This window comes from Argiope bruennichi, chromosome 1 (assembly GCF_947563725.1).
Source record: "Argiope bruennichi chromosome 1, qqArgBrue1.1, whole genome shotgun sequence".
Classification (NCBI taxonomy): Eukaryota; Metazoa; Arthropoda; class Arachnida; order Araneae; family Araneidae; genus Argiope; species Argiope bruennichi.
This window is the reverse complement of record NC_079151.1, coordinates 106869817-106890842: the sequence shown is the minus strand read 5'-3', so window position 1 is coordinate 106890842 and position 21026 is coordinate 106869817. Positions and strand designations below refer to the sequence as shown.

The 21026-nt window shown below is 25.5% G+C and overlaps 1 protein-coding gene across 2 annotated transcripts in view; it reads left to right on the top strand.

Annotated features, from left to right (window-relative positions):
• The window catches only part of LOC129962986 (DNA-dependent protein kinase catalytic subunit-like), a 128591-nt gene that overhangs the window by 88462 nt on the left and 19103 nt on the right, over positions 1–21026 (top strand). For both annotated transcript variants that reach the window (XM_056076991.1, XM_056076998.1), the window contains 17 exons: positions 1290–1428; positions 1791–1859; positions 2299–2409; positions 3500–3625; positions 3722–3820; positions 3969–4074; positions 5302–5410; positions 6165–6384; positions 7919–8048; positions 11730–11902; positions 12213–12381; positions 12574–12746; positions 14588–14710; positions 18390–18478; positions 18566–18653; positions 19901–20059; positions 20714–20785. In XM_056076991.1, coding sequence (XP_055932966.1) covers positions 1290–1428; positions 1791–1859; positions 2299–2409; positions 3500–3625; positions 3722–3820; positions 3969–4074; positions 5302–5410; positions 6165–6384; positions 7919–8048; positions 11730–11902; positions 12213–12381; positions 12574–12746; positions 14588–14710; positions 18390–18478; positions 18566–18653; positions 19901–20059; positions 20714–20785 — 2155 coding nt within the window. The remainder of the gene's footprint in view (positions 1–1289; positions 1429–1790; positions 1860–2298; positions 2410–3499; positions 3626–3721; positions 3821–3968; positions 4075–5301; positions 5411–6164; positions 6385–7918; positions 8049–11729; positions 11903–12212; positions 12382–12573; positions 12747–14587; positions 14711–18389; positions 18479–18565; positions 18654–19900; positions 20060–20713; positions 20786–21026) is intronic.

Below are 21026 nucleotides of genomic sequence, written 5' to 3'. Positions count from 1 at the left end.
TATTATGTATAGTAAATTATCACCAAATTGAATATTGAAATTTTTTAACTGGATGTTGTATTAGTGATTCCTGTTCTTATTTGATTTGATAAGTTTTTTATATAAAAAAATATCTTGCTCTCTGCTTATATATTTGTTTGACTTCAAATCAAAATGACTACATTAAAGTCTAAATCCGTGTTGATTTGTTCATGTAATTCTCCAATGCTTATATTATGCTTGTATGTAGAAAAATTGCTTATTTTCAAAGAAATCTTAAGTTTAGGGATATGATTAGTTGAAAAAAGAAGGTGTTGAGAATAAGCTATTTTTTGGTTGCATTCAAAGAAGATTAAAAAATATTGCAAATATGATCTTTTGTTAAAACTGTGATTGAATTCAGGAAACTATATTTGCTATGCTTAATTATTAGCATTTTTATTCTTTAAACAAATTTATTTCTCCCAATTTATGAGAAACTCTGTATGCATGAATCTGGGGCAAAAATATCATATCAAATAAAATATTTTTACTTATTTGCTACCTTAGTAGGATTCAATTGGGAATTTGTTATAATAATTAGCAAAATGAATTTTGATTTTCATAGGCATATGTGTTCAAATTTTTCTTAAGATTTTAGATTTCTTTTATTTTAGGCTTACATCAAAGAGTTATTAATTCTCTTATTCAAGCCTTTACTGCTTGATTACTTTTACTTCTGTTGATTTCTCAATGCAAATGATACTTGTAGTTTAACATGCAAATACTTAATTGGTATTAAATTATAAACACATATATTTGCAGGTTTTTATTATCATTATCACAATTCCTTCATTTTTAAGTAATCACCCTTTTTTTAAATACAAATTTTAAAAGTCAGCTGCATTCATTGCTCATAGGCTACATGCATGAAAGTTAGGTGTTTACATATGCATATTTATCGATTTATGTAACTAATATTCTGTTATGTCTATAAGTAATCGATTCCATTGATGTTGTATTCTTAGCTTCTGTACCAATGTAAGAAACTATACAAGTCAAAATTTTTAAATAAAAAATCAACAGAACTATTGTATAAGTCTAGAATCAAACATATAATATTCATCATAAAAGACCAAAATAGATTTTTAAGGTCTTATGATGCTAATATCATTTTCCAAGAACTTTTTACAAGTCAGTTGGCCTTTAAGTTGGAAAAGCATGTAATGTTTAAGAATAAGTAATTTCATTTAAAGAAATTTTTAAGTTGTTAATAATTAATTAATTGTAGATGTATGTATCATTAATTTTTTAATTTCAAATTTTCCTAGATTATATAAATCTATTGAATCTTATGATGTTGTGAATGGAATTTTTTCTCTTACAATGGGTGAAAAAGAAGAAAACAAGAAAGCTTTAAATTTTGAAATCTCTGGCCAATATTTTGAAGCCGTTCAGTTGTATTACAAGGTAAAACTTATTTTCAATTTTTATTATTTTAACATCTTTTTGAATCAATTCAATTAGATCTTTTTTTTGCTCTCAATATAGCTTTTGGGTACAGTTTTCATTCCTTATTATGCACTTATTAAATTAAAAAAGTAATGTTTAGAAAATTGAGTAAATCTGATTTACAGCAGAATATTTAATCATACTCCCTTTAAAATTGCATTCATTTTTTAAAGAAAATTAATTAGGGAATTTTAATTTTTTTGCCTACAAATAATAATTTTATATTATATTTATCATTTATTATTTCATATTGATTTTACTTTCACTTGACAGAATAAAAAGACTAGAAACAAATTAATTTTGATAATTTTTTTCTTTAGCTTTATGATAATACATCTGATGAACATGATCAAGCAGAAAAAGACTTCTGGGATAAATCAATTTTATTTGTGAGTATAAAAATTATAAAATTGTGTATATGCCTCAATAAACCACAACTGAAGAATTCTTTTCTTTTCTAAAAACTTGAAAATGTTTATAACCATTTATATCATTAAACTTACTGAAATATGCTTTGTTTTAAAAACCTTTTAATCAATTAAAAAATATATAGTTTTGATCAATAATTAAGTAGAAAATATTTTGTATACAACTATTTTGTGTTCTTTTTAGTGTTACTGTATTTTAGATGTACTTTAAGTAAAAAAAAAATTAATGCCTTTTCCAATGAACAAAAATTGTCTTAATTTCATAATTAAAAATAGTCTATTTAAAAGATATTGCTGCATAAAAAAAAAAAAAAGATCTTAGTAATTTTTTGTCTTGTGATAGAATTTAAATGGTTTAACATTGATAAATCTTGATAAGCTACTGTATTTATTATTTTAGTGTATGAATAAATTATCTAAATGGAGTGATTTGGAAACAACAGTTATTGGTCGCTTCACAAATCCAGATTCCCCTGACTTACAAGCAGTATGGGAAGATCAATACATGAAAGTAAATGGAAAATTATCTATTTTTCTTCCTTTTCAAAAATTTAAAAATCAGATTCAAAAATTCATGATAGCATAGAGAATTATTTTTAAATTCACATGTAGTTATTAATTATTTGTATTATGTATATTATATGGTTATGTTAATTAATATATGAGTTAAATTAAGTGGAAAAATGCTTATAAGATTTAATTTGAAAGATAGGTTTCATGTCTTTTTTTTAATAAATTATCAGTCTCCACACTTATCAGTCATCTTTTATCCATAAAATAATAATAAGAGTTGTTATATGTTTAGCACATGTGAGCAATAATTAATTTATTGTTAGATTAAGTTTCTTTCACAAATTATTCTTAGTTAATAACCCAATTTTTTTTTTTAATCAGCTGTTTTGTCAAAATAGTTCAAAATAATCCATAATGCACTTAAAGACAATCCTTCATTCAAAACAAATATAGTAATTTTTTTTATTATATTAGGAAAAAATGAAAAAATTCCTGCAGTTATTTGAAATTTGCCTGGTTAATATATTAATAGGATCATATACTATCTGTAGATTGATGCAGGAATGATGAAAAAAATTGTTGCAAATATTCTACAGTGCAGATCATTGGATCTAGATTTGCCAATTTGAATTTTTAATCATAATTATAATTTTTTCCCTCAATAATTATAGATTATACTCTTACATAAAAACTATTTTACGCTACAAAAATGAAGCTTTGCAGCACTACTAATACTATTTCTTCTCTAATTTTATTGTATTTTAAAAAATGCATTTATTTAAGTGTATTTTTCAACAATACTTTTCATTGTTTTTTATTTACTTGATTTCACTGTATATATTGCAACAATATTAAATGCATTTTATTGTATGTACATTATTGTAATAATAATTAAGAGTAAATTAGTAAAAAGTAATATGAAGGCCAATAATTCAAGTCTAAAAATTATCATATATATATTTGTGGCTGATTTTTGTTATTGAGTATCACTCAGATCTTGTGTTGCACTGGTGCTATTTATGATCTCTGATCTGTGTGGATTTTCTTCTGATTGCAATTTTACCTCATTTCTTTCTTGTTTATTTCAGGAAAATTATTTGCCTTATCTAATTCGATCTAAAATGAAGCAGTTATTAGCAGGAAAGCCAGATCAATCAATTCTAACATTTTTTGATCAGGCCAGAGAAGATGAAGAAAAAAAAATTCATTTAGAGGTTTAATATTTAATATTTTTATTTCATTGACATATATTTATTGCACAACATTTTTAACTGGTATTTATTTTATTCTGACATTGAGTTTTTTTGTAGGCTCATTACAGTGAAGAGCTGGCTCTTTTGTATATAGTGCAAGATAGGCTTGATATAGCTAGACAATACAGCTCAACTTGTCTGAAAAGATTCTTAAAAGTAAAATTGCAGTTATTTATTTATTTATGAATATTCTTTTATATATTTCTTATAATTTTTTTAATTGCCTTTATCTCTTCTTTACTGTTTGGGAAAGTAATCTTATATGCTTATTATTATAATTATGAATCTAATCAATATGTTTTAGGAATGGCAGAATTTAAGTCCTTTAGCTGTTGAAGTACAGCATGCTTGCCTGCAAAAATTATTGAAATATGTGGAATTAGATGAATTTCTTGATATAATGAAAAAAAGTGAGTAAATTTTGTGAACAGTATTATAAATGTTTAGAATCCATTATATACCATTGAATTGATTCTAAATGTCACTATAAAGATGTTGCCATTGATGTTGTTTATGTGAATAAAGAAATAAAAAGAAAGGTTTAAATAAAAAAAATCAGGTAGAAGCTAAAGAACACATCCATCCGCACCCATAAAAACTATCCATTATTTTAAAAAAATTATTAATTTCTTTCAATTAATAGCAATTGGAATGTTATTGCTTTTGTCATAACTGCATAAAATTAAGACAGTCTTCTATATTATTAAATGTTACTAAAATAGCTGGGAAAATGATTTTTAATATGTAATTAAGAAGTCTTTAAATGAGTGCATACTTTGAAGAAATCCTTTAGCATATTTAAGAATGTGCATTATCAGACAGTTGTTGAATTAAACTAATTAAAGAGTTAGATTTATTCATTAAACAGATAAAAAGGCATATATTTATTTATTTTATCAGTATGTGCTGAAAAACAGTCATTAAATGTATCTGTTTTGGTTTATGTCAGCTATATTTATTTGACCGAATACTCAAGTAATCTCAGTATTCTTATAATGTTATCTAAAAATAAATTAAAGTGATAGCACACTTATTTGTATTGTACTAAGACCAATACATTTTTAAATGTTGTTTGAAGTTATTACGAAATAAAAACATAATTTTGAAGTTGGATAGATTTTGTTATTTTAGCATTTTAATTTTTTTCTTTATCTGGCTTGTAGAATATATACAGAGTGATAATTTGTTCTCTTAGTATCTATTTTATAATGAGTTCTCTAAAATATGGTTCAATAGAGAAATGAGAAAAAATTTGTGTTTAATTCAAATCACCAATAAGATTAAAATCCAAGCTAATATGAAGGTTTATTTCATGGAAGTGCCATATATGAAATAATAATTCTTAATTTGCCTTTTCTTTGATTGATTCTGTATAACTGTTTTTAATTTATTTAAGACTGTTTAAGAGTTTATTTATTTGAATGTGGAATGTAAATTACTCTTTTTCTTAATTAAATTTGCTCCAAAAATGGCTACAATTATATAAATCATTTTCAATTTATTTAGTGATATTTTATAGATTTATAAATTGTTGGTATACAAATAATCACACACATGTTGCATTATGTAATAAATATTCTGTTTATTAAAAAAATTCAATTTATTGTTTAATATTAACTGATGACATATTTTTTCAGATAAATACATAAATGCACCTTCTATGATGAGTTGTTTAAAGACATGGCAGACAAGGTATCCAAACACTGTAGATCCTGTTGATATCTGGGATGATGTAGTTGCCAACAGGTAATTTACATTTTGTTAATCATTCATAGATTTAAATAATTTTTAAAATGTTAAATAAAGTATTTTTCTGCTATTCTTACTTCAAGGATTTGAATCTAGATGTGCTAACTACCAATAATTAATTATTTTAAAATTAATTTTTATAAAGAGTTTTATCAAGTTTTATCAGAGCTATTTTAATTTTTATAAAGAGGGAAATATGTACAGAAACCAAACGCACATCATATGTTACAGAATTGAGTGCATTTGATGTTTAATATACATTGAAATTACAAATTTTACTGCACATTAATTTGTACTGGTTGTAAGAATTTGTATAATTATTGTTATTCATATTAATATCTATCATTATCATACATATCAATGTTTTTGAAAAAATTTATTAAGATTAAAAATAAAATCACATTTATCATTAATATCATTATTTTTTATCATTAAAACGGTAATTGTAACTGCCATATCTTTTGTGTATGAATGATACTTGTCCTTCCTAATACCAAATCTTTTTAGACTTGTTTGGCTGGCTCTTTTCTTTTTTATACGGATTTTTTAGAAAAACATTTTTCCAGCATGCAATACATTGAAGAAATTCTCAAATATTTGCTTTAACTTATAAATATATATGTATAAAGTTATTTTTAAAATGGCAAACAAAATATTAATATTAATGTGTGCAATACAGCTTGGTAAATATTAATTTTATTAATGGGTATATCTTCATTTATATGAAATTTCTGTTATAATTTTTCTATAGGCATTTATACATGAAAAAATTACAGAAAATGGCAGATGAATCAGAAACAGAAATTGATCAAAATGATTCATGCCATATAGGATCTGAAGAGTTAGTTGACTGTGATTTTAAGAAATTTATTTTGGATACATCTGTGGTGATAAAATTAAAATTTGCTGAAAATTGTGCAGATCAAAAAAATTTTGCCGTAGCTGTCTCTACTCTAAAAAGTATATATGAGGTGAGAAAAAAAGATTGATTTTTGTTTAGTGTAGATCTTTTATTGTCAAATATAATAGAACAGTTCTGAACAATCACTAATCCATTTCTATCGTTTCACTGATATACTTTTTAAATATATTGTATTTCAGTTGTATTATGATTTTCTTTATGGAGTTATGTCAGTATAATTTTTTTTTAGCATCTAACATGGAACTCTGTTAAAAATAGTTCGTTCTATAGTAACTGCAATGAATTATTAGTTCATTGCAATTACACTGAAAAAGGATAAGTAAGAAAAAATGCTTATAATTCCTTTTTTAAAACTTTGGCCAAATATTCCTCTGATCTTCAGAAACTAAGATCTCATATTTTGAAGAGAGGGGACTTCTCCTTTACCCCCCTGAAAATACACAAAAGTCAAACCGTAAAATGATTATATTATGTTTATAAAACAAATTGCAACTATAATGTCTTGTAATTCTAAGTAATTATTTTATATATTATTGCATTCAAGATTATATCTACTTATTGGGTGGCGTTTGACTGCTGATAAGCTAGCCACTTGAACCAATTGGTTTTATAACGAAGAATACAGAATTTTCTGAGTTATGAAGAATTGCACAACCTGAAGCATCAATCCTCTTCATGCTTTCAAGACATGCTGATGGAAAAACTATTCAGGCATATCATGCAATTCTTATTATTATTACCATTTCAGTAATAATGATGAAACACACATTTCAAATGAAGATGCCTGCTTTTCTCTATGACTTCACTTCATTGTGATTGATTGCATGAATTGCATTAGCATTTGAAGTAAATATTAATAAAAGGTATTGAAATTTTGATATCTCCTCCAGGTAATTTACATTTATTGCATCTTAGGCAATTTTTTATCCCTACTTTGAAAAATGACCGAATTAAAACGATGTTTTGCACAATATTTTAATGAATTTTTTAGTCTGTTGATAATTAGAAATTTGAAAGAGGAGTGATATCTGCAGCTAATGCATGCTAGATATTTATTTGAGATAAAAGCCTAGGTATAAAAAAGAAAGGTTATATTATAATCAATGATTTTATTGTCTGTTTTTTCTGGACAGTTTTCCCACATACAAGTACTTTCCTTCTGTTTACACCACTATTCTTTTAGTAGTTTGGAATTTTTAAAATTACTTTCAAACATTAGCATTATACTTATATAAAAAGTTTTTTTTTTTAAATTAAAAATATCTGTAAAATCCAATTGCCAATTTTTTATTTGATGAATGCTTGCGCAGTAAGAAATTTCCATTATATGGTGCAAATTATGATGCGTCAGTCTGAGATGGAAGACTGCAAACATTTAATTAAACCTATAAAGCTTAGACCTTGAAACTTTATAACATAATTCATAATTAATACATAACATTAACATAATGTTAATATAAAAATTTGTTCTTTTAGGTGTTCTTTTTTATTTTGCGAATATCTAAAATTATGATATAAATTTAATTATTAAAAAATATCACACTGTTATAATATCTTTTAATGTGTATATTTTTAATTTACAGGTATCTAAAGCACTTGATAGTTCTTTGTGGTCTAAATTCATTGAAGCATATTGTTCCATTAACAACAGAAGAGTTCTTTCTGAATGTGAAAAGAACCTAAATATCGTACTTCAGTCTTGGAAGCAACTTGGTAAATAACTATATTGTTATACTTTGTAAATAATTGTATTTTTATACTTGTTTGAATATTTTCTAGCCTACTTTTTTGTTTGATAATAAAGAACTAATTATTTTATTCTTCAAAAAATGTTAAGGAAATTTCATCAATGAAAAATTAAAATTGTGGAAAAATACTTGTGCATTGCAAAACTCTAAATATATAACACAGAATTTAATGATAATACAAAATTTAATAATAGCTTAAAAATTACTATTTCAAATAAATATTCTTAATGATATTAAAACATTTTTAAAAATGAAAAATCGGAAGAACAATTATTGGTAAATTCCGATAAAAAGTAAAGTCAAGATAATTTTTACTTTTAAATATTTTTTAAAATTTCAAAATTTTATTTAAAAAAGATCCGCATTTTGCAGCCAACTTGTTTGCTCAGATTATTGACTTTTTAGGCTGTTAAATACTAATGTGAAATGCATATTTTTTAAAAAAGTTCACCTTGTTTGTTAATATTAATTAGCTATTAAATACTAACATGGAATGAATATTTAAAATAAAATTAACTTTGTTGTTTGATAACTTCAAAAATATTAATTAAATAAATAAAAAAAATGATAATGTCTCCAAATTAGAAAAATGTATATTCTGAAAAATAAAAGTGGAAGTAAAAAGGCTACATTAGAGTTAGTGTCATATGAAAGCATTTTTTAAAGTATATGATTGAATGCCATGATCGATTTGAATTTCATAACATTAAAAACTAATTTTTACAAATTGTGTATTGCATTAAAAAATTACTAAAAGTAAAGAAAGAACATTGTTCGAAAAGGAAATTGATATCATTAGAAAGACAATATTTTGAATTTTAAGGTAATTCAAAAAGCAACTTTTGTGAGAATAGCGTTAGAAGATATCGTCGCAATTACTTCTATAGGTAAGTAATAGTGATTTCACATCGCATTGAATTAAACTTTTTGATGCCTTTTTTAAAATTTTCTTTTTCATCATTTTTCATCATTTTCAATATTAGAATCCTTCGTATAATATTTTGCAGCTTCATTAATTACCAAATAAGCTGTAAAAATGTTCAATGAATCAGTTTGAATCATTTGTATATTTATTTGTTTACATTTGGTTGTTGGCACTCGATAATAAGTAAGAAGAGTGATTTCTGTGCCCCACATGTTATTTTTATACAGAGATTGGAGATTTGTTTATTTAAATGATAATATTGTTTAAATTTGAAATTTATACCAGTATTCCAAATCATTATCTTCTGAAAATAAACAGCATACAAAATCGTCTTTTCCTCCCTCTTTATTCAGTATTCTTCAATTAATTTTTGCAATCAGACAGGAAACAGTTTTTAACAAAACCAGGTATATAAAAAAAAGGAAATCCTTCTTAGGGCCATATAGAATTATTTACTTAATACTATGTTCATATTTTCTAAATTTTTAAAATAATTTTTTAATTGTTATAAAAGTTGTATATTTGTTAATACAGCTAGTGCTTTACAGCTGTTTCTCATAAACTAGCATTTTTACAAATCATGAAAAATAAAAAAAATAAAAATTTAAATTATGAAAGAACTTTTATAATTCCAAGACTATCTTTTCCTACACTATGCACATCCTATGTTAAAGAGAAATTATTAATTATGCATTTTTACAAGATTTTGATTTGATGATTTCTTTCATTAGTTCAAGTACTTTTCTACAAAAAATTAATATTACTCTTAAAATTTATTTTATATTATGATTTGAATATCAATTTTTCTTCTTAAAATGCGAGATTATAATAAAATCTGTGTTTAATTAATGTTCATAAACTCTACTGGATTCTTAAATTTTGTAAGAATATGCTATAAAAAAAAATCTTGGAAAATAGAATGAAAAGTAACTTATCCTTTTTTTTGGGGGGGGGGATGATGGCATTCAAAATGCTTATATTTTAATTAAGGATGAGGTGTATATTTAGGAGTATGTTGCAATATTATGCATTTAATTATGATTTTTAGTGTACTCACATATGTTCAACTCAATGCATAATATTACTTATTATACTGTTTATCCATTTAGTTTTTATGAATATTAGAATTCTAATTTTTGATAAGATTTTTTTACAACTGGATTTAAATTTTTATAGCCATTACATAGTATATTCTCAGTAATGTTCTCGGTTTATAAAAATTTTGTTCCCTTTAATGCATCTTATTGTCAAGCACATTACTTCTTGTGAAAGTTATTTCATTAATAAATTTATTGTTAAATTGTGTCAAATTGTTGCATACTCAAATAATTATTAATAATCTGTCAACTTTTCTAATTTGGTATAGTTTGGATTATTTCAATCCTTTTATTATGGAAATAAGAAAAAGTTTTTAACCCTTATCGTGGCAAGATTGCCTTTTTGAAAAAAAAAAAAAATGTATATAGGTAGCATATATATAAAAGTGTGTAAGAACAACATTTGAAACAGGCATGTGTATTTTATAATAAACATACATATTTAGGGGTATAAACATAAAAATAAAATAAAACTTACCTTAGATAAACCTGAGCAGCGCATTTTGATGGTTATTTTTCACTACTGATTTAAAATTATGACAGATAAACTACTATTTTTATTTTTGAAGTATAAATAAATGTCTAGAAATGTCATGTGTTTAATAAAACTATGTTAAAAATTATTTTATAGTGGTAGTATATTTTTATAAATTTGTATGTATGGTATAGTATACAAAGTGAACATAAGGGTTAAAATAAAAGTGCATTTTATTTGGAAATGCCTGTTGATAGAATAAATTTATTTTCATGCAATTATCTGCTTAAGTTTCCAAAGAATTTCCCTTACTTCTCTAAAAAAATGATATGTATGAAGAAGGATGCAGTACTAAACTATTTTGAACTACAACAAAAAAAGAATTTCACATTTCTAATCATAATTGTCAATAATTATCCTTTTAAAATTTTACTGTTGAATGCTATTTCTTCATATTAATTATGGAAATTATACTTGCTGTGTGAAGCAGTTATTTTTCCTTGTTGAATAAATTATAATTTAAAGCATGCTTTAATAAAATACTTGAAGGTTTACTGTGCTTATAATTAAGGTACTTAATTTAATATCAAGCAACAATAAAAAATTTTAAAGTTTGTCTATTTTTAAAATTGGCAGCTCTTTTTTGTAATATAATTGGATTATAAAGATATAAGTTAAAAAAAAATTAGAGAAATGCATAGGACAATGAACAGAATAAGTGTAAAATGCAATGAAGTATAAGGTTTTGAAAATAATATAAGTTATATAACTATTGAAAGTTGAAGTTAAAAGTTTTTTTTTTTTTTTTTTTGCTTGAGGGAGCCATTGAGATTAGATTACACAAAATATGAATTGAAATTTTTAACAACCATTAATCCTGGCAAATTAGCTAGTCACTGAAGGCAGCTAGTAGGTAATAATAGGTTATATTTTAATGTTATTGCTTTTTTTTGTTGATAGCTGGCCTATACATTTATTATGTGCATACATCATATAAGTTTGACAATTAGAAGAGTACTATTTATGTGGATCTGAAATAAATTATATTATATAAATAATTCAATTTTTCAAATTTTGGAAAAGAATATGAAGAAAATATTTCAATTCTTTAATAAAAATTTTCAAAATTTTTTCTTTATATGTTTAAAGGTGAACTTGGGAAGAGATGTGGCCCAAGTGTATCTCAGACAAGATTGTTGAGTCACACGCTTGAAATATTAGCTCTTATGTTTATGAAAGATGAAATTACTGTCCGGGATTTGACTGATAAGCAGAAGGAGATGATTTCAGTAATATCTGAAGGGAAAATAAATAAAACAGAAGTATGTTAATTTTTAAAATTTTTTCATTTAAAATAATATTGCATACGTGTGCATGTGATAATCATAAATACTACAACAATCTAAGATGATACTGAATGTTTTTGATTGCCTTCATTTATATCATTTTGCTTTCTTGAGCATTTCATTTAATTAATCTTTTTTAAAATTTGATTAATCTTAATTTTCTCTCTCTTTTATCTGTAAGTTGCTCACTCTTAGACATCTAGGGACAAAATTAATTTTTTAGCAAAGGGAAAATTTTGATATTCTTTATTTCCATTATGTTACACATATTATTTTTCTATTTTAGATTATTTCTGAAATGCTAGATAAAAGTTTCTTGTGTCTAAAAAATGTTATAAAGGCCCCAGGAGAATTTACTGAACAGAAATATGAAAGTGATTCAAGTAAGAAGGGCATTGCATCAGCTCATATGGAATTAGCAAATTTCTGTAATCGATATTTACTTGATGAGCCAGGTATGTAACATTTTTCTAATAAGCTATGGCTTTAAAATTAATAATATCGATGCTTGGTGCTATATAAGATGCCATGTAAACATAGGAATTTATTAGTAAAATAACATGTAGAAATTAATTATTGCTTTATTTAATGGATTAAGTGAACAAATCAAATCTTAAAATATTGGAATTTTTAAAATTTATTTTTAGTTCATGGATTCCCACCTTGCAACATCCCTTCATTTTCTGAATTTTCACATGTTCTGACTGAATCTTTGCTTAATGCTTTGAAATTTGGATCCAAGGATTCATTACTTCTTTTCCCACGTCTTTTGCAAGTTATAGATACATATCCATCATGTCTGCCACTTTTTCAAAAGAAGGTAAAAAAAAATTTTTTTTGATTCATTTCATTTATTTATATTTGCCCCATATAAGGTTATAATATAAATAAATAATATATTTGTAAACAGCAGTACTGGAGTTTATTAAATTCTAATGCAATTGTTAAAATATAAGAAAAATATATAAATGCCTCTAGGAATAGGAACTTCGGATATTTGGTAACAAATTTTGCTGAAGTTGCCATTTTCTGCTATTTGAAATGCTGTTATGAGAAGAAAAATAAATCTATAATTTATATCAGTATAATCATATTCTGAAAAGCTATGCCTTTTTTCCCTCGTTAATTTGTTAATTAACTCTTGATAATATGGAATAATAAGGAACATATATTTTAATTTATGATCTTAGTAACAAAATTATTTGAAATTTATTTGCAATGATAAAAAATTATCACTTATTGCCTCAGAATTTATTTTACTGCCGGTTTTTAAGCATTCCAAAGTACTTTATTTTTTACTAATTTTTAATAAATATGTATTCTATTTCATGGAAAATTACATATAAAATGTCAAAACTATTAAATATCTTCAATTTGAAGTAATTATAATCATGTCTCCAATTTTGTTGGGAAAACCCAGCAAATGGACCTTTATAAAAACAGAAAATGCTGAATGTTTTGAGACATGAGACGGAAATTGATAAGATTTTGAAACTTTCCTTAAAATGAATAGGTGCTAATACTTCAATTTAGTAGTAGAAAATAGAGTTCCCATTTCAAGCAGAATGCTCAGTTTGAAGTTCAAATAATTTTTGTCTGACATTTACACTGCCGGAAAAAACCTACTCAGTGATAGGATCTGGAAGTTTTAAAATTTATCAGATTCTTGGTAATTGTAAACTATCATTAATCATCAAAACAAATTTTGATTTACTCAAATCGGTATTCTTCAAAATTGTCACATTCAGCTGGCCACTTTCTATTGCTCCAATTCCTGAAACGAATGTATAATGACCATTCATTCTGGTATCTTCAACATAATCGATCAAAATATACATATTGTATACCATGGATGATTTGAGATGTTACTTTTTACCATCTCTTCAATCTCGTTTCTTATTGAAAAGAGTCAAAATTCATCTTCAGGTTCTTCTGTACCACATTTTTCTTTCTTTCTTCCTTTTCTTTTTTTCTTTCTTCTTTTTTTTAAAATTAATTTTTACTCATTTACTCGATACCTGTCAGTATCAAATTATTATTAATAACCTGCTTTCACAAGTGAGAAGTATTATTTTATAGATTACATAGTTGATGCTATAAAAATATTAATTTTCTTGTTATAAAATGATAAATATAATGGCATGGAACACCCACTATATGGGGTGGGATTGTGTTCTTAAACTTGAATCTCACTTCTTGTCATATAATAAATTATTCAGAATGCATGAAAATATAGTTTTTTTATTACATAAAACGGTGTTTCTAATTTCCTTATGATGAAAATTGTCCAGGATATCCTGCTCCATTTCTCAGGAGAAAAATTAAAATTAAATTTTACTCGTAATCATTATAATTCTACATATTTAAGAAATTTATAACTTAGCAACTTAATTTGTAAATAACACATGTACAAAATGAATAATAACATAAAAGTTCAGGTTTTTTGGTTTCACTTTTTTGAATATGGTGGCTAAAGTAAAATAAAATGTTTAAAAAATTTCTCAGAAAAATGTAGGAAAGTGTTTATTGTCTTTCTTTAAATCATTTTAAAGAAAGTAGGTTTTCCAGCAGTGGTAAGACTTAACCTGTGCTTATTGCAGTCACTGCTCATAATTATTCTTTGTTTCTAATTACACTTACTGACACCTATATTTTTTATAGACTTCTGAAATGCCTTGCTGGTTATTCATTGGATGGATTGATCAAATGCTTGCTATATTAGATAAACCTGAAGGCAAAGCTGTGCATACCATCATTGAAAACATCGCTTCAGCATATCCCGATGTAAATATAAACACTCTTTTTATTTTGATATGTCTGTAACTTCAAAGCATTAAGAATGAAATGATAGATTAAAATTTTAAGTAAATCATGTATGTCAGATTTCAAATTATATTAATGTGAAATATTTCCATTAATGATTTCGTTAACTTAAATATTTTTCTGTAATCTTCATCTGTCTCTACTAATAATAGAAGAGATTATGTGTATGTACTGGCTTTCTACACAGCAGACAATTAGACAGAATGCTACCGAATTTTTTATAGGTAAACTTTGGGAAGTAGAAATGTGCACTTTGGAGTGATTTCTTTTTGAAATTTTAATTTAAATTGTAATTAATTACAAGTCAAACGAGCTTTTACTTTATTTTCGCAATAACTCAAAGGTATAGCGCAAACAAATCTTTAAAAAAATCATTGTTTTAAAATTAAAACATTTAATTTTGACTGTTTTTTTAAGAGTAATTTTTGCTTAATTTTTAACAATAAATTTAATTCTTGCAATAAAATTCAAATCTTTTTCATTGTTTCACCAAATATTTAATCACATGATTTTCTTTCATTTTTAGAAGCTAAGGAAGAAAGATTTTTGTCTATTATCGTAATAGTTTGCATTAAATCATGTTTATCACAATTAGATGTTTAGTTATGCTCTATTAAAGGAAACTTCTTGTTATACATTAGAATCTAATTAAAATTAAGAACAATGAGTAATCCTTATGAAACAGTTGTTGCCAAATGTGATTAATTGTAAATAAATAAAGGATTAATTTTTAGAATTGATATATTTTCTGCTTTAATAAATCTTTTAAATTTAAATTGTTATTATAGTATTTTTATGAATGTATTGCTTGTTTGTCTAATTCATTTGATTAATCTGTTTCAATCATTTGCTATTATATTATCTATTTGTTATTTTCATTGATCTTGAATAATAATTTAAAATGCAATAAATTATTGTTAACCTCTAGACAGAATTGACTTGAAATTTGGCATGAGTATGATTGAAGCAATAAAATTTTGTTTGACAGAAAAGAAAAAAAAATGTTATTGTTTAGTATTATGAAAGAAATTATAGTGTTACGAAAAATTCTCCACAAAGTCCGTAAAAATCAATGCCAATCTACAGGTTCGTTGCAGTGAATGTATGGTGAAGCAGTCGATAAGATCAATAGCAATGTAAGACGTTTATTCAATTAGAAATCTCGATGCACAGATAGGAAATATAACCAAGTGTACACAAGAACAGTGCTAACAATAAACAGCAGCACACCAGTAGCTAATCGGTATTAAACAGCAAACCAACACAAAGAGGCCAGACTGAACTCAGTACGAAGAGACATTCCATACAATTATCCACATCCTTTCAAGGGTGTGCTATTTTTCATTGTCTTCTCACTTTCGTTATAACTAACTGCCGATTTACTACTGACTCGACTATACAACTGGCTACTCAGCGCACAACTCGATATTGCTTCTAGATCCAAGAGTCGGCACATGGCTCAGTTCTTAATCTCACTATTCACTTGAGCTGCACTCTGATTCAGTGTTTGCGCTTCGCTCAACTGATTTCACTGACTCGTTGTTGACTAATTTTCACTCAGTCTTCTGTTTTTATAACTGCCGTATCAGTGCAGAAACCATCGTAGAAGGATCAGGACAATTCGTATCCTAATGGTCCTGTCTCAAAAATTTCTGGAGATTCTAGAATTTTCCATTTTTTTGCCCAATTTGTAGCCAAGCCAGGAGTATATTGATCCGGACCCAATTGTCATTCAGTAGATCTATCTGTAAAATTTTCCTTCTTACTGTGGAACTAACTGTGCTGGGAAGCTGCATTACAGATTTGCAACAAAATTAAAAAATTCAATAAATAAAATTTTAAAAAAAATCTATTTAGAGGAAATATTTAATAAGAACTCACCAATGTCAGTTAATGAGAAACTATAATATGCTTGGAAAAAATGACAATTTTATTGTAAGAAGCAATACAATATGTGAGCGATAACAACATTTTTGGTTAAAGAAGGGAAAAGGAAACAAGGAAAAGTTCACTATGCTGTCCATAGTTTTTGAAGTAAATGGACATGTTTTTCATACATCAAATAAAATTCCATTGTATGTGAATAGTATATTGTACAATAGGATCTCCTACAGATGCATTTAATTCAAATTTCAAGTTGTTTTCACTAGTATTTCTTATTTTAATGTCCTTTAAAATCGCAACTTCAAATTTCAATCACTGTGTTATAAATGTTGCCTGTTCAAATACTTTTAGAGCTGATTCTACGGTGCCAAATGAAACGCAATTTTATAAAAGTTTTACTTAGTAGTACCAATATTATTTATTACTCTGTTGTTAACTGAAAAAATATACATAAAAAAATTTCTGACAGTAACTGGCACTGTGCTTATATCTAATGTAGTTTTTTAGATTTTTTTTTGTTAATTAAGGAAAATTTAATTCATTGCTGTCAAAATTGCAACCTTTTTATTTCAAAAATCTCTGCAGTCGTGTCCATGGCACATAAAATTACAGAAAAAAAGAAGATAAATTCATGTGACACATTTTGCATTAACAAACAAAAATAAGCATCTATCTTTTTGTAGCGATGAATAAAGATAGTTATAAGGCATGCTTAATGGAATGAAAATTTTTATTATTCATTCCATTCTCGAAATTGTGCTGTTTATTGTACACTTTAACGTGTCATGTAAAATTCAACAGATGTAAAACTTAATACTTTTCTTTAGATCAAAAATCGTCTTAATATCTGTTTTTAGATACATATTCTTTAAAACAATTCACATGGTACAAGATCAGGTGATCATGGTGGTCTGATTATTTTAAAATAACTAACTGTCACAAGATCTTATGAAAATTTCTATATTATTTGAGCAAGCAATTTTATTTTTTCAAGCAAGCTGAAGTTTGAAGGAAAAATGACTTTGATTTCGAAATTAAATTTCAATACTTTTCTAATTTATCTAAAAATTTTTTTTAAAAACTTCAAAAGAACTTATATAAATTTTTTTCAATGGTTAAAAAACCCATCGAAATTTGCCTTAGATATCGAGGTAAAACCATATATTGTTAAAAATTTTAATTATTTTTTCTCCTATTTATACGAGCATGCCACATGATTACAAATAGTGAAATTTTATTTCATTTGAGAACTAATAGAACTAGTCCTAGAGCCTTCTGAATAAATGAATTTCAACTATAACAACCTTCTATTTTAGGTTAAGAATCCCTTACCTAAAGTATTAACTACATGATTTGTAATTATTAAGATGTAAATTGCTTTCACTTAGTTAAAATGATTTTTGAGAGAATTTTTGCCTTCTGATGTATTATTAATTAAAACATTGCATGTGGGTGTATTTTGCTGTGGATTTATGCATGCAGTGGGCTTAAATCTACTCATTACGTGCTTTTATGTGACCAGTTCTCCAATGACAGACTGTGAAAAACCTAAAAGTACATTTCCTGCTTGCAAGGTGTTAAATGCATGGAACTCGAGTTTATGTTATATGAGATACAAAAAATATATTATCATGATATCTCGTTACATTGTGCTATTATTTTTATTTTTTCTTTTAAAATGGCTATTTATTTTGCAGCAATTATGTTTTTCAAATCATTCAATTCACTGTTTAAATTGAATTATTTTCATTTATAGGCTATTATTTATGCATTTCATCTTAGCTACAACAGTTATGATTTCACCAAACTAAAGGATGGTCAAATAAATCAAAATTTTGTTGAAAAGTATGCATATTTCAATATTTTAGTAATTATTTTTTATAAATTACAATTTGTTTAATCCCAATAATTGCGAAAATGTACCTTTTGTAGAATTAAAAGCATTCTGGAAAAGCAAACTCTCATCAGTGACTTTGTAGCTGCTCTTGAGCATCTAAGTGTGCCATATGTGATTTTTAAGGTAAAAGTTTGAATCCTTGTTCCATAATTGTATTCATAAAATTCACTAAATTATTGACAAATTTCTATTAATAATAAAGATGAATATGTGCTCTACAAGCCAGATTATTTGTCCTAGAGCTTTCAAAGTATAGCATGTATATATATATCGAGCAGTTTTGTGATCAAAGAGAAACAGAAGACACTTGGAATTTTAAATTTCGCTTTTATTCCATCCCAGGAGGCATAATTATTTACAAGCAAAAAGCGACGAGGTACGTCAATCGACAACACGGCACAAGAGCGAAAAAAGAAAAGAACGCACGAAATGTTTATCCCCGTGATTTATACTATGAAATTCTTATAGAGATTTCTTTACACATGTCAATTTTGGCAAGGACAAAATAGGTATAAATTTGTTGATTTCTATCAAATTTTGCACAAAATCCATTTGGAGAAAGCCTGTCTGTCTTATTAAGCAATGAATATGTGTGAGTATATGCTTTGGCACTCTACAAGCCAGACCGTTTGATATACAGTTAACAAATTTGGCACATGTATACTTTGGAGAGTGGTAATAAATGCCTCAAAACGATTTTTTTGAAATTTTAATTAATTAAAAATTGAGATGTATTTCAGCATTTATCCACAATTAATTCCAAAAATGTTATTACACAAAGGTGAATTTTATAACCTTCCAATATTTAAGAATAATACCAATTAAATTGTCGTATGAATTTTTCTGAATTTTGGTAAATTTATTAAGAATATTTTTGACTAATTTCTTACAGTATATTACATTGTTCTGGAATGCAAGCCATTTTCATTGTTTCATCTAGTATTTAATCTCATGTCTTCATTGTCTACAAATATATTGCCTAAAACCATTTTACAAATCAACATATTCTTTATATTTTTTTATGCATTCCATTTCTTACACTATTGCCTCTGCATACATTTTAAATATAATAATGAGGCACAATTTTTATTCATACATGCAAGATTATGCACATGAGACAGGAGTATATCTGACTTTTGGCTCATTAATTATATCTTGTCATATAAAATTATATATAATTAATTATAATTATGTTATAATTATAGGTTATTACAAAGAAACATGTTTTTTTAAAAAAAAAAAGTATATTTCAATTGAGTAATTTTCTGACTTAGTTAATAGACACTTACTGTTGAATATATTTAAAAAAAAAACAGTATTGTTTTGTTATCTTTATAGTTTACTTAAAGCTAATTTATCTGTTTCTATAGGAATATGTTGCTGAAATCGAAGGTTTAATCAACAGTAATGCTGCAACAGACAAAATCAAAAACTGCTTTACAAAAATGATGAATATGCTGTTTTTTGATAAAACTGAATCAGCGAGCAGAAGAATTCCTATTGGTCCAGTACAGAAAAAATTTGCTGAAGTTAGTATGAGAAAAATAATTATTTTTCATATTGTCTATATCATTTCTTGAATGGGAGGTTTCATAGAGAAATTTCCCATATTACATAACTGTAAATTTAAACTGGAGTATTTAAGCATTGTTCTACCCATATTTTGTTTATTTTTATGATATGAGCTTTATTATATTTTCAATTAGAAACAACTGTTATATTTTTAAAAATATAACTGATCAAAATTATTTTTTAAGAAACTTTTATTTTTTTAAAAGCAACAGCTTTTTCTAAAGTATTCAATGGCAGGAAAATTTTGCAGTGTTTCTAGATTTACATATCTTTCTCTTCCAAAAGAAACAAGTTTTCATGTGCAATATTTTGATTTTTCTTGATGTTATGTAGAATTGTGAAAGTGTTACATGTTAATATTTGATTCATTTGAAAAAAGCTTATCTGTATAAGTTATAAAGCATTTTTTGAAGCATTTAATTTCATTATATGTGACTTTTTTGCATACTGGTAATTCAATTGTATCTCATTTTGAATTTTTTAATCCAAGGGGGAGGGAAAAGAATCATCAAAACAAAATAGGAAATTAAATTTTTAATTGTATCATTATATTGTTAAGTGAAGGAAGAAAATATATTTATTTTCTTTCTAAATATTTGCTTTGTTTTTAGGAATTTAGGCCAAAAGTGCTTGATATATGTGGAATGAATGGCACCAAACTTTTAGGAAAATCTGGAACTCAGGTATAAAATTAATTGTTCTTACCAACTTCCCTCCATTTTTTGCTAGTTCATTTCCTTATATACGTAAAAGCTTAATTAGTATATGGTATATGCTGTTCAAATTTTTCATGCATATTTTCTGTTGAAACTTGTAGAAACAAAAATTTTCATTTGGAGAAGTATATAAAAACACATACATTGTTTTAGAATTTTAACTATAGAATTCTCTAAAGTTAGCATTTGCATTAGAATAAGATACATT